The 12,415-nt window shown below is 43.7% G+C and overlaps 1 protein-coding gene across 1 annotated transcript in view; it reads right to left on the reverse strand.

The window, feature by feature from the left end:
* Positions 1-3,553: 3,553 nt before the first annotated feature.
* COL25A1 (collagen type XXV alpha 1 chain) overlaps positions 3,554-12,415 on the reverse strand; it is a 425,608-nt gene continuing 416,746 nt past the window's right edge. Inside the window, exon 39 of the mRNA XM_066632336.1 lies at positions 3,554-3,694. Coding sequence (XP_066488433.1) covers positions 3,554-3,694 — 141 coding nt within the window. The remainder of the gene's footprint in view (positions 3,695-12,415) is intronic.

The following is a 12,415-nucleotide window of genomic DNA, read 5'->3' on the forward strand; positions in this document are numbered from 1 at the left end:
TGGGCAGTGGCTGCAACTGGGGGAAGCACTAGCTTCTCAGGAGAGAAATGGAGGATAAGGATAGGTAGCCGGAAGGATACCGCCTGAAACCAGCTGCAGGGACCATGAGAGGGTGTGCAGGAGGTAAACCCTCCCCAGGCCCAGAGCCATAAAAGAGGGCAAAAAAATTACCTGGGATCTTAACATTTTCCAATCTCACCAGGTCCCATGAGAGGGTAGTGCAGGGGGTACATTGTACCTGGGGCTCAGGAGCCAAAGGATCTCAGAAAATGTTTGCATATATTGTGTGAAGATTAGAATTCACATTTTGTGTAAGCCTACATATTGTAATTTGTAAAAATTATAATCCAATGATCCAATTTATCCAATCCAATTATGATTCAGTGAAGAAGGGAAGATGCCCAAAAGAAACATTGTATTCCTTCATAAAATCCCTCTCAGAATGAACAGCTGGCAGCAATGGAAGGGCATCTGGCTGCAGTTTCAAAATCAACTTAGAAAATAGTATAGCGATTCTACATTTCCTTAGCTCTGAGTGACTCACAATACTGTAACTCTAGATTTTCCTAAATGAATTTTGAGTCTTTGAAGTGGAACTTTGAAAACTAGCATGGCACAATCTTTTGTGGGATGAATGAAATGTTATCCTAGGTTGGCAAATGAATCTGGCACAGAACAAAAACAGAGAAGGGGTGTGTGTGTGTGGGCACCTTTACGTGCACATGCATGCATGATTACAAACCAAGCCTGAAGGCCAGTCATGCAAAAGATAGGCATGCCACATGCAGAGCACAAAAGAAATCCAGACAAAAGCATAAAATATTCTGTCAAATCAGAACACTTGTAACCAGAAATGGCCCATCCATGAGGCCAAATGAAACAGTTGCTTCAGGCAGTTATTTGGGCCCATCTATATTTCCTCTGCTGCTCCTCTTTCTCCTTTCACTCCCTAGAGCAGGGATGTCCAAACTTTTTGGCAGGAGGGCCACACCATCTTTAAGACACTGTGTTGGGGGGCAGGGAAAAAAGAATTTCAAATTTGAATAAATTTACATAAATGAATATATTAGAGATGGGACTTATATGAATGAATGAAGGTCTTGCAATAGCTCAAGGCCTATAAAAGGCCGTGCACAAAGAAAGGCCAGCCTTTCTTTCACTGCTGCTGCTGCATCACAAACATGAAACAGCAAGCAGTGAAGGGAGCCCTCGTCCCACAGCTCATGCAAGAAGTCGAACAGTCGCCCTCACGCTGAGAGCAGTTGGATTGGCCAGCATGGGCTCCAGCAAGTCTCTGGAAGGCCAGTGGTTGTTTGGAGACTAGGGGCTCCCTGCAGGCCAGATTAGGAGTCCTCAAGGGTCACAAGTGGCCCCCGGACCAGGGTTTGGGCACCCCTGCCCTACAGTGTTAAAGGAAGAGGGGGGCAGATTGGAAAAAGCAAATATGGAAGGGTGGAGAATGTTGAGTTAGATTAGAACATTGGAGAGTCGTAGTAACAGAAGATGGCACATCATCAGTTAAAAGGAGCAACATTTGGAATGCCACCTCAGGCATCAGGAAGGCTTGGGCAGAACCTGGCTATGACCCACTCCTGACTTGTGAATTGTTAATCCAGGTTAATGGCGGACATAAACACTTCTTTTCCATAGCTAACCAGTAGTTACATATCAATTCCAATTCAGTAGCTTCATGCTGGAGTTATCCTTTAAAACTTTTCCGCCCCTGAAGTACGGCAACTTAAAGTCCATTAGGGAATGGCCAAGGAGACTAAAAATCTCTCCCACATTTCTGAGTAATTTTTTCTTTTAAATATGCTGTGCGCCACCTTGAGTGCCTGCCTGCTAGAAGAGCAAAGGCAGGATACAAATATTTCAAGTAAATAAACGAATCTACACACATACCAATACCACTTCATGTGTGTGATGAAGTAGTTTTTTGGCCCACAAAAAGCTCATGCCACAATATACCTCTTAGTCTTTGGTGGGCCTAGCAGGGGCAGGCCAGCCATGGGGTGTGGTGAGTCACTTCAGGAGACAGATGGGCTCAGGCAGCGCCTATGCCTATCAGTCACCTTTATCACTGCCTGTTCTTTAGCTGCTTCTCCATCAGTTCTGTTCCCTCTGCCCTAACTTGTGAAAAGAAATGGTAGGGAGCTGGAAAGAGACTCCAGACCAGAGTTTTCCCTAAACCTCTCCCTGATTTTTCCTATCACTACCGTCCTCCCCATAATCTCCTGTCATAGAATAGAACATTTTAGTTGACTGAAATATTAAAAAATGTTCTGACTCCTGTGTGAATGACCATGCTTGTTAATAGTCGGGTTAATGAGATGATAGTTATCCAGTGGGACATGGCAGGTGTTTTGCAGAAATAGAAAAGAAGGCACTAACCATCTTGAATTGCATCCAGAGACAGATGAGAGTTCTTGGTACACTAATACTGTGAAGTTCTATGCATTGAATCCCAGTTGACCATGGGAATCTGCTTGCTGGGAACTAAGGGGAAAAAGGGAATTCACAGTCCCTAGCCCAGCAGCAAGTAGACTGATGTACTGCCAAGGAAGGAAGAAGGATTGGTATTTGACTCTTCTTCTTGTTGTCTGTGCATGCATCCCCTAGCAATGCCACTGCTTTACCTCACTGGAGGTTTTCAAGTAGAAGCTGAACAGGCATCTCTCTGGGATGCTGTAGCCATTGCTACAGTTCTGAACTGAGCAGGAGGCTAGACTATATTACCTGCAAGGTACCTGTCACCTCTAACATTCTGCACTGGGTGACTCAGTCAGATGAGTGTGACGCCATCACTGGCCAAAATTGTGTATTATTTTTGGATAATATCATCATGTTAAATATCATTTGATTTGTAATTTAATGCAGAATGCAATGAAGCAAACTACTTTGAAATATCTTTATTCTATCAAACGTTATGGCCAAAGAACCAGAAAAGGAAAACACAACCGCCTTATGTAACAAAAAGTAGAGTTCTGTAACTCAAAACTGAACAATGAGACTGATTGTTCTGAGAGTCAATGAGGTGTTATTAAGACACAGCAGGGAACCTGTAAGGTGTTAGTATGAGTCAGCTCCCATTTCCATGTATCAGAGCTCATATTAGAACTCTTATTTAGTGGTATGAGTACCATCAAGTTGGCTGCTGGTTTTTTGTTACTGATTTGTTGGGTGATCTGTACTGTTACATATTAAAATATATAAATGGGGGTTACACCAACCACAGTGAGGCCACTGTATTTAGGTTGTGCATATAGTATTGTTATTTATGGTCTAATTGAAATCTACTTTCCTGGAGAGGTGGTAACAGATGCCTGCCATGAATACCTTCTGACATTACTTCAGTGGCATGAATCCTCTGCAGTGTGTGTCTCTTTTCCAGTGGAGGTTATGGCCATGTGGCACCCATTTCAGGTGTAATGAAACTCTGAACCCAGTCCTATGCATGTCTATTCAGAAATAAGAGCCCAATCCTGAGGTCCGTGGCATGGCTCCATGCTGCAGACCTCAGTTGCAAACTAGCTGTAAGGCATGTTTGCGGGGCTCATCGCCGGGCTCCCGCCAGAGCTAGCCAAGCGCCAGCCAGCACTGGGCTAGCACCCGGTGATCGTCCAGGTTCTGCAGCTCTGCGGTCTCCTGAACCGCCGGGCTGTGGGGGCGTGGCCGGGGGCATGGGGGAGGTGTTCTGGGGAGGGGGGAGGCGTGGCCAAGGGGCATGGGGGACGTGTGTCAGGGGGAGGGAGGGAGGCAGATCCACGGAGCTGAGCTCCGCAGGATCCAAGGCGCTCGTGCAGGGCTGCTCGCCTTTACTTTAGCGCCGACCTTTGGTCACCACTAAAGTGAGTAGCCCCATTGTGGGGCTGCTTACCTTACTTGCGAGAAGGGGACGGATGTCCCCTTCTCCAGAGGAGCCTCCCACGGTAGCACGGGAGGAACAGGATCTGGTGGCAGCCCTCCATGGAGCCGCCGGGTCCAGGAGCTCTCGGCAGCCCATCCCATTATAGTCAATGGGGCTTACTCCCATTGTGGATATGATTGCAGCCTCAGTCTCTTGGGTGTACTCAGAGATAGGGGAGAGTATTTTGCTAATTTTCTAACACCCATTTCTTTGCACATGTAAATTAATCAATCCATCTGGTTTAAACCATGCCAGGGAAGCAACTTATTTATATTCTTTACTGGCTTCATTTCTGCTCCAAAGTTGTTTAACTGCTTGTAATTTTCTCTGCTTTCTAAAACCCTCAGAAGAATGATGTGAGGGTTGCATTATGATGCAGAAAATGTAGTTCTGGACTTGCATGTCTGAGGCTGACCTAGTTGCAAACTTTGGTTTCAAACTAAATGTAAACAAGAATCAGCAAAGTCCCCGCATTGTTTTCAATGCTTTAGCAAGTGTGGGGCACTTAAGGACAAAATACTTCCTTGTCAACAACTGCCCTCTGTTGGTGTGAAACAACCATGGTTAACATTCCAAGTTGCAAAATAACGAATGTTACAGCATAAGTAAAAGGTCAATAGCAAGAAAGGGGAGACGATCAATTTAGAAGCATCTAATGGGTTGGACCAGGGCTTCTCAAACTACAGTGTCTCAATGGTCCGGCCTGAGGGACCGGGCCTCTGCCCCCTTAAGGGGTGAGGGCAGGGGGGCAGGGGGGAGACAGCGACACAATCTTCAGGAACACATCACTAAGGGGGCTGCAGGGACTAGCATTTACTTACAAGTCCCTGCAGCAGGCTCCCGGGGATGTGGGGAGCCCTGTGCAACCCTCTGTGGGGCTCCCCGAAGCTTAGAAAGTGAAAGTGGAGCAATCGCATTCCACTTCCGGTTTTGTGGAGGCGGAGCACAATCGATCCACTTTCACTTTCTAAGCTTCGGGGAGCCCTGCGAATGGTCGCGCAGGGCTCCCCATACCCCTGGGAGGCTGCAGAAGGGACTGGTAAGTAAATGCCAGTCCCTGCAGCCCCCTTAGTGACGCAATTCTGGGGATCGCGTTGCTGCCTCCCCCCGCCCCTGCAATGTTTACTGCCGCTCAAACTCTCCCAGAGAGATTGAGAACCACTGGGTTATACTGAAGTTTTAATTTTATTTAGAATATATTCAATATTTTTCATGCACAAGTGGTTTTGTACTCATAATTTAATGTACAGATTAAAATCCTAGGTTCCTTACCTATAAAGTAAAAGTATTAATAATGAGCTACCATAAATCTGTGGTAAGAGTACATTAAATTACAATTACAAAACCACTTGTTCATGAAAAAATATTGAATGTATTCTAAATAAAAATTAGAACTTTAGTATTTGCTTGAAGTCACCTATTGGGCATGTTCAACTGGGATTTCAGTGAAGGGTCCAGCATTATTTGCAGTACAAAGTTCTGGCTCATTTAGGGCTGGTTCTGCAAATTTCACAGAGATTTCCCAATCCTATGCATGTCTACTAAGTAGTAAGTCCCATTAAAGTCAGTGGGCTTTGTTGTTGTTTTATCCAGTCTGATGCTTGGTGACTTTATGGGCGAGAGCTTATTCGTATATGGGGCTTACTCATATATGTGTGGATAAGACTGCAACCATAATGGGCAATTTAAGCAGTATGTACACATACCTGCTGCAAGTGACCTTTTCTGCAGGTTTTGAAGAGGAGCAGAAGTGTGAATTGGGTAACGCTTATGCAATTCACCTACAATAACCTCTCCAAGTGGCACTCAGCCGGATTCTTTGCTCCACCTTCCCCATCCTCTTTCTGTCTTTTCTTTTTTAATTCTGTATTCAGTTTTACTTAATTGTTTGCAATGATCGAAAGTGATCTCCATATAAACAGGTCACTTCCATATCAGTACTTTAATCATAAGGTGAGATGGTGGTCTTTCAGTTGTTTTTCCTTCCCTGATATTCTCTCCTGGGGTCTTCAGTGGCTTCTGACAAGTTTGTTGGAAGGTCCTAGACTTCGACCTATTTTACAAAGCCCCTCTTATTTTCTCCAGTCTCCTGTTCTTGCTGTTTCCCACCATGGGGCCTGCCTTCCTTTTGTGGAGCTTCTTGAATATGTGCTACATCATGTGTTTCATCAAGTGTTTCAGCAGCTACTTCATAAAATGAAATATCTATCAAACGGAATGTTTAAATTCTGGTTTCATGTGATGTGAACTTTGGAGATTGAACAGCACACGTGAATGCCCTTATATGTGCACTGTACACAGCTAGGTTTATGAGGCCAGTGCATTGTTGACTTGTGCTCTGCATGTCACTTGATTTCTCCTTTTTCTGTGTTATAAAAGTCAGCAAATACCCAGGAAAACAAGATTGCATGAACATATATCAGTGAAGTTGAATTTGGGATATGGAATATTTTTGAAATGTTCCTGTGAAACAATATTAAGAAATCTCACCCAGTAAACCTGAGAAGTAAACCCAAGTAAACACTTGGACCATGCTTCATGGCTAGCATTATGTGAAAGCCTCTGAAGGTAATCTGAAGTGTAAGCAGGTTCTGTAAACAGGGGTGAGGCAATAAGTGACATTCAACTACAGGAGAAATTCTTGTTTCTGGATGGTTGTTTGCTTGTAGCAGATTAACATTTGTGTGTATGTCTATCTAGGCAACATTCTCAGCATAATGCAGATGGTTCCCACACAGTGATAACAGTTGGGTAAGAGTTTTTGAGAATAATATTAACTGGAAATGCTGGCCAATGGGCTTGGCATCTCCTACTGCTTATGTAAGTCATGTTTTTCCAGGCATTCTTATAGAAAAACATGGCCGGTGACACAATAGTGCCCTGTTTCCCAAGGGAAGTTTGCAGCAAGCCAACCTGTCATTGCTTGTTTTCAGTGTGTGGGATTGTATTTTTTTTTTCCTTGTTGTACAGTTAATCTAGGGATGATGAAAGGGATCAGCCATCTTAATATTGTTTCACAGGAAATATTTTTTTCAAAAATATTCCATACCCCAAATTCAACTTCACTGATACATTTCATGCAATCTTGTTTTCCTCCTCCGGCATACAGTGCCTCTGGGTATTTGCTGACTTTTATAACACTATAAAAGGAGAAATCAAGTGACATGCAGAACTCAAATCAACAATGCATTGGCCTGATAAACCTATCAGTGTGTACAGTGCACAGTGTAAGGGCATGCACGTGTGCTGTTCAATCTGCAGAGATCACATCACATGAAACCAGAATTTAAACATTCAGTTTGGAAAATGTTTTATTTTACAAAGTAGCTGATGAAACACATGATTTGGAACATACAGTATTTAAGAAGCTCCACAAAAGAAAGGCAGGCCCCATGGTGAGAAACAGCAAGAAAGGGGGACTAGGAAAAAATAAGAAGGGCTTTGTAAATTAGGTCAAAACCTGGTTATCTTCCAACAAACTTGTCAGAAGCCACTGAGAACACAGGAGAAAGTATCAGGAAAAGAAAAACAGCAGAAATTATCAGGAAATGAAAAACAGCAGAAAGACCACCATCTCACCTTGGGAACAGAGTTCTGATGTGGCGGCAACCTGTTTATACTGAGATCACTTTACAACATTTGACCACATAATTTGCCCCAACATTTAAAAGGCATGTATGTGTCTGAAAACATGAAGTAACATGGGAATCATATCTAGATCGAGCTTCTGGAATGCATATTATTATTATTATTATTATTATTATTATTATTATTATTATTATTTTCAGACAAACAAATGCACTTCCACTTTATATCTAACATGCAATAGACAGTGGAAAAGTGAATCCATGTTTTGCTATATCTTGTGAAATGACCCCCAGTTTCTATTCCCCTGGCAGATGTAGAAATTAGAGTGTAAGACCAAATGTCAAGCAAATCATCAATAATGTACTAATTACAAAAGTCATATATTTCATAGGGCAAACAGTGAAGTAAGCGGTTTACATCAAAAATTCAACAAATGCTAGCTGGTCATGGACAGTTGCCAACAGACCAGGCAATAAAAGCAGTTTGTCTTAAGAATTAGTGGAAATGCTTTGTCAAAATGCAGAAGCAGTTTTACATAGGCACACCCTTACTTGAATTGTGAACTGGGCAGCACATAATGTTTTTTTTGTTTTTAAACTGCAGAACAGGCATTGTCTAGTCTAGTGTATACTAACAATAAAATGAAGCTTCTTTGGCACCGTAGAGAAAAGACAGCGCTTTGAACAAGCCCCCAGGCTGTAGGTTCTACAAACAGGCAGGTGGGAACAGCAAGTCCCAGGTATGTGGAAAAACATGCAGTTTTTTTTCTTTCACTGCAGTGTGGCTCTACATTATATAACAGCTCTTGGCAAACCAGTAACTTTGTGACTTCTGTTTTCAGCTGGTTAAAACCTTTTTGGTTAACCAATGCATTGTATTGAATTTCTGTTCTATTAGTGTTTCAACTCCTGACCGTTTTTCCCCATCTCAACAGATGGCACTTAAAATATTTTTTGTGTGCATTTCCTGAGTCTGTAATCAGAATATAACATCTGTATTGGTTAGAATGTGCATCTGTTTAAAAATAGTGATCTTCCACATTTTCAGTGTTCAGGCATGCCCATATATGTGGCTTTTGCATCTACATGTGAAATATGCAAGTGGGGTTATCAGATCAGGATCTGAAAAGGGAGGAGAATTTTAAAAAAACTCCAGGCCTATGGCATCTGAACAAGACTCAATAGATGGAGCTCCGATGTTTTAAGTATGGGGGTATTAGCCCAGCCAAATACTAGAGATGAAAAAAATATTGAAGATATAGAAACTAAATTCATATTCTTTTGTTTGAGCAAGGAAAATTATTTTTGGGATTGAACCACTAGATGGCAATCTGAGATGGTATATGGGAAAAATCAAACAAAATACAAAAGTTGCCTTCAGGTCTGTGTAGAATTCAACACTTACGGTAAGTTTATAGAAGTGAGGCAAAAACAAGCTGCTATGACTTGAGGCAAGAGCAGCTTTTGTACCTGTAAGTAAAATCTCCAGCTATTTAAAAAAACACAACACAGTTTCCAAGGTGTGAACACTGTTTTTGTACTGCAAAGTCCCTGATCAAAAGCTGGATGTTAGGGGTTCAGTCTGTACATTCAGTGCAGTTCAGTTAGTATGAGACATACAAAGCCTTTGGCAAATCAATGGGTTGATGTCATAAGCAGTCTGTTTTTTAAAGGCTTTATTCATGACAAACTGTTTAGAGCAGTAGTGTCAAACTTGTCATACAGCAGACTGAAGTTGCACCATCATCCATGGTGCCTGCTGAGGGCTGGAACTGATATCATGAAGCAGGAAGTTATATCATTAAGCAAGTGATGGCCTGAAATAAGCACTTTGTTCTCACCTGGGAACTCATTAGATACAAATGACAGAAGAGAAAATATGCAATTTTGATCATATTTTCAAGATATAGGAGAGCCCAGTTGTCACACAGGCCACCCTTTCAGAGTGCCACTTCTGCTAAAGATTCTTCCCTCTAATTTTCCCCCCCTACTATGCGGAATAGTTAACAACCTGAACAGTTAATGGGTCATGGCCAGTCTGACTTAACAATAATGACCACATCCTCTGATCCTCCTCCCTCAACCAGTACTCTCTAATGCTGACTCCCTCAATCACCACACCCTGGTCTGAAGTTACAGGCTTACTTAGAAAGTCTATCAGTGATCTGCACCCCTTGCCTGGCTGGGGAGATTCAACAACAAAGAGAAAAGTTGGTGGCAACAAATTTCAGCATATATTACAATCAGGAGTCACGTTGCTGAGGGGTCACTTTGCAGATCATTTGTAGCTCAATTATCACATGGGGTGGTGGTGGTGATGGGCTACCATCTCCTTTTGTAAGGCTGCAATCTTGCAAATAAACCACATTGAACACATAAGAAGAGCCCCGCTGGATCAGGCCAAAGGCCCATCTAGTCCAGCTTCCTGTATCTCACAGTGGCCCACCAATTGCCCCAGGGAGCACACAAGACAACAGACACAGCCTGTGTCCCAGTGCCCTCCCCTGCATCTGGCAATCAGAGGCAGCCTGCCTCTAAAACCAAGAGCTTACATATACCTACTATGACTTGTAACCCGTAATGAACTTTTCCTCCAGAAATTTGTCCAATCCCCTCTTAAAGGCATCCAGGCAAGATGCCATAACTACTTCTTGTGGCAAAGAGTTCCACAAACTAATTACACGCTGGGTAAAGAAATATTTTCTTCTAACTCTCCCAACACTCAATTTTAGCGTATGGCCCCTAGTTCTGGTGTTATGTGAGAGTGTAGAGTATCTCTCTCTATCCACTCTGTCTATCCCCTGCATGTTTTTGTATGTCTCAATCATGTCCCCCCTCAGGCGCCTCTTTTCTAGACTGAAGAGGCCCAAATGCTGTAGCCTTTCCTCATAAGGGAGGTGCCCCAGCCCAGTAATCATTTTGGTTGCTCTCTTTTGCACCTTTTCCATCTCCACTATATCCTTTTTGAGATGAGGCGACCAGAACTGGACACAATACTCCAGGTGTAGCCTTACCTTCGATTTGTACAGCAGCATTACAATATTAGCTGTCGTATTCTCAATGCCTTTCCTAATGATCCCAAGCATGGCATTAGCCTTCTTCACTGCCACCACGCATCGGGTTGACACTTTCATCTAGCTGTCCACAAGGACCCCACAATCTCTCTCCTGATCTGTCACAGACAGCTCAGAACCCATTAGCCTATATGTAAAGTTTTGATTCTTTGCCCCAATGTGCATGACTTTACACTTACTTACATTGGAACGCACCTGTCATTTTGCTGCCCAGTCTCCCAGTTTGGAGAGATCCTTCTGGAGCTCTTCACAATCTCTTCTGGCCTTCACCACTTGGAAAAGTTTGGTGTCATCTGCAAACTTGGCCACCTCGCTGCTTAGTCCTGCCTCCAGGTCATTTATGAATAGGTTGAAGAGCACCGGTCCCAGGACAGATCCTTGGGGCACACCGCTTTTCACCTCTCTCCATTGTGAAAACTGCCCATTGACACCCACTCTCTGCTTCCTGGACCTCAACCAGTTCCTAATCCAGGAGAGGACCTGCCCTCTAATTCCCTGACTGTAAAGCTTTCTCAGCAGCCTTTGGTGTGGGACCGTGTCAAACGCCTTCTCCAAAGACTGCTGAGAAACTGTTCTGAGAAACACAGTAAGACCTACTTCTGCATAGGTGTGTGTTGTAAGGGGATGTATTTGTGTTATTCCTCTCTGGAAGTGAAGCTACAAATACACTTGGAATCCGATGATTGCAGGAGGTTGCAGGCTATGCACCTATCACCTGATAGGGTCACAACTAAAGTGTTTTGTCAGTGTCCTCCTTTTACTCTATTTTGCTTTACAATTAACACAAGAGCTAGTAGGGGCAGCAGATGCTATTATTAATGCATTGTGGAAGCTGCCTTGTTTTGTAGGCACCTGCAAATTTATTTTCCCCCAAATCTCCAAATCCGGCATTAGTCTGGAGCACCACAAAAGAAGAAAATGGCAGCTATGAGGAGGCAGTACACAATAACAAAATGTAAGTCTATGCAAGACTTGTAAAGAAATGTAAAGAAACATTTTTTTTAAAACGGGACCAACAAAGTGAAACCACATTTAGTAAGTACAACAAATGCAGGCATGAAATGACTTTTTCCTTGCACGCCCCACGTCTTAGTGCCTGATTTATGGACTGTCTTGCTGTTTCTGGAGTGTTTTGCAGCTGCTGAGGTGCATATGCTAGGGCCTAGGGGCTTCCTCCCTCCTTCCAGTATTCCCTTGGCAAGCTGTATATGGCTAAGAGAGCAGAGGAAGTAGCCAAGGGAATAGGGAGAGTTAACAAGGAAGGTGAAGTGTGGGTACACAGAGCAAAACTTGTAAGCAAGCACAATACTAAGAAGTGAGTGCCCAGAAAGTCTCTATGCCCTTCATGGCACAGAAATTAAGACAGAAACCTCAGCATCAAATTGCCATTTTTTTTGTACATTAGTGAATTTGTAACAGCCTTAACTTGTCACTTAGAGCACGATCAGGTGGGAGGCGGGGAGAGGGTGGGGGGAGGCATGTCAGGGGGAAGGAGCGGGGACAGAGGGAGCAAAGCTCTACTGGATCCAAAGCCTCCACTTCAGGCTCACTGCCCGACACAGAGGCTTTTACTCCCACTGTGGGGCTACTCCCTTTACCTGGGGGAAGGGGATGAAAGTTCCCTTCTCCTGAGGTGCTGCCCGCAGATGCCTTGGGTGTGCAGGATGCGGCGGCAGCCATTTTCTGTGCCGCTGAAGCTGTGCACACAGGCAGCTCAGGATTGGGCTCTTAGAGCCCAATCCTGAGCTCAGTGCTCCGGCTTTCTGCTGGAGCACACTGTTACAAACGTGCCATAAGGCACGTCTGCAAGGCTTGCTGTCGGGAAAGCACCCGTGCTAGCCCAGTGC

The sequence above is a fragment of the Tiliqua scincoides genome, chromosome 6, assembly GCF_035046505.1.
Source record: "Tiliqua scincoides isolate rTilSci1 chromosome 6, rTilSci1.hap2, whole genome shotgun sequence".
Taxonomy (NCBI): domain Eukaryota; kingdom Metazoa; phylum Chordata; class Lepidosauria; order Squamata; family Scincidae; genus Tiliqua; species Tiliqua scincoides.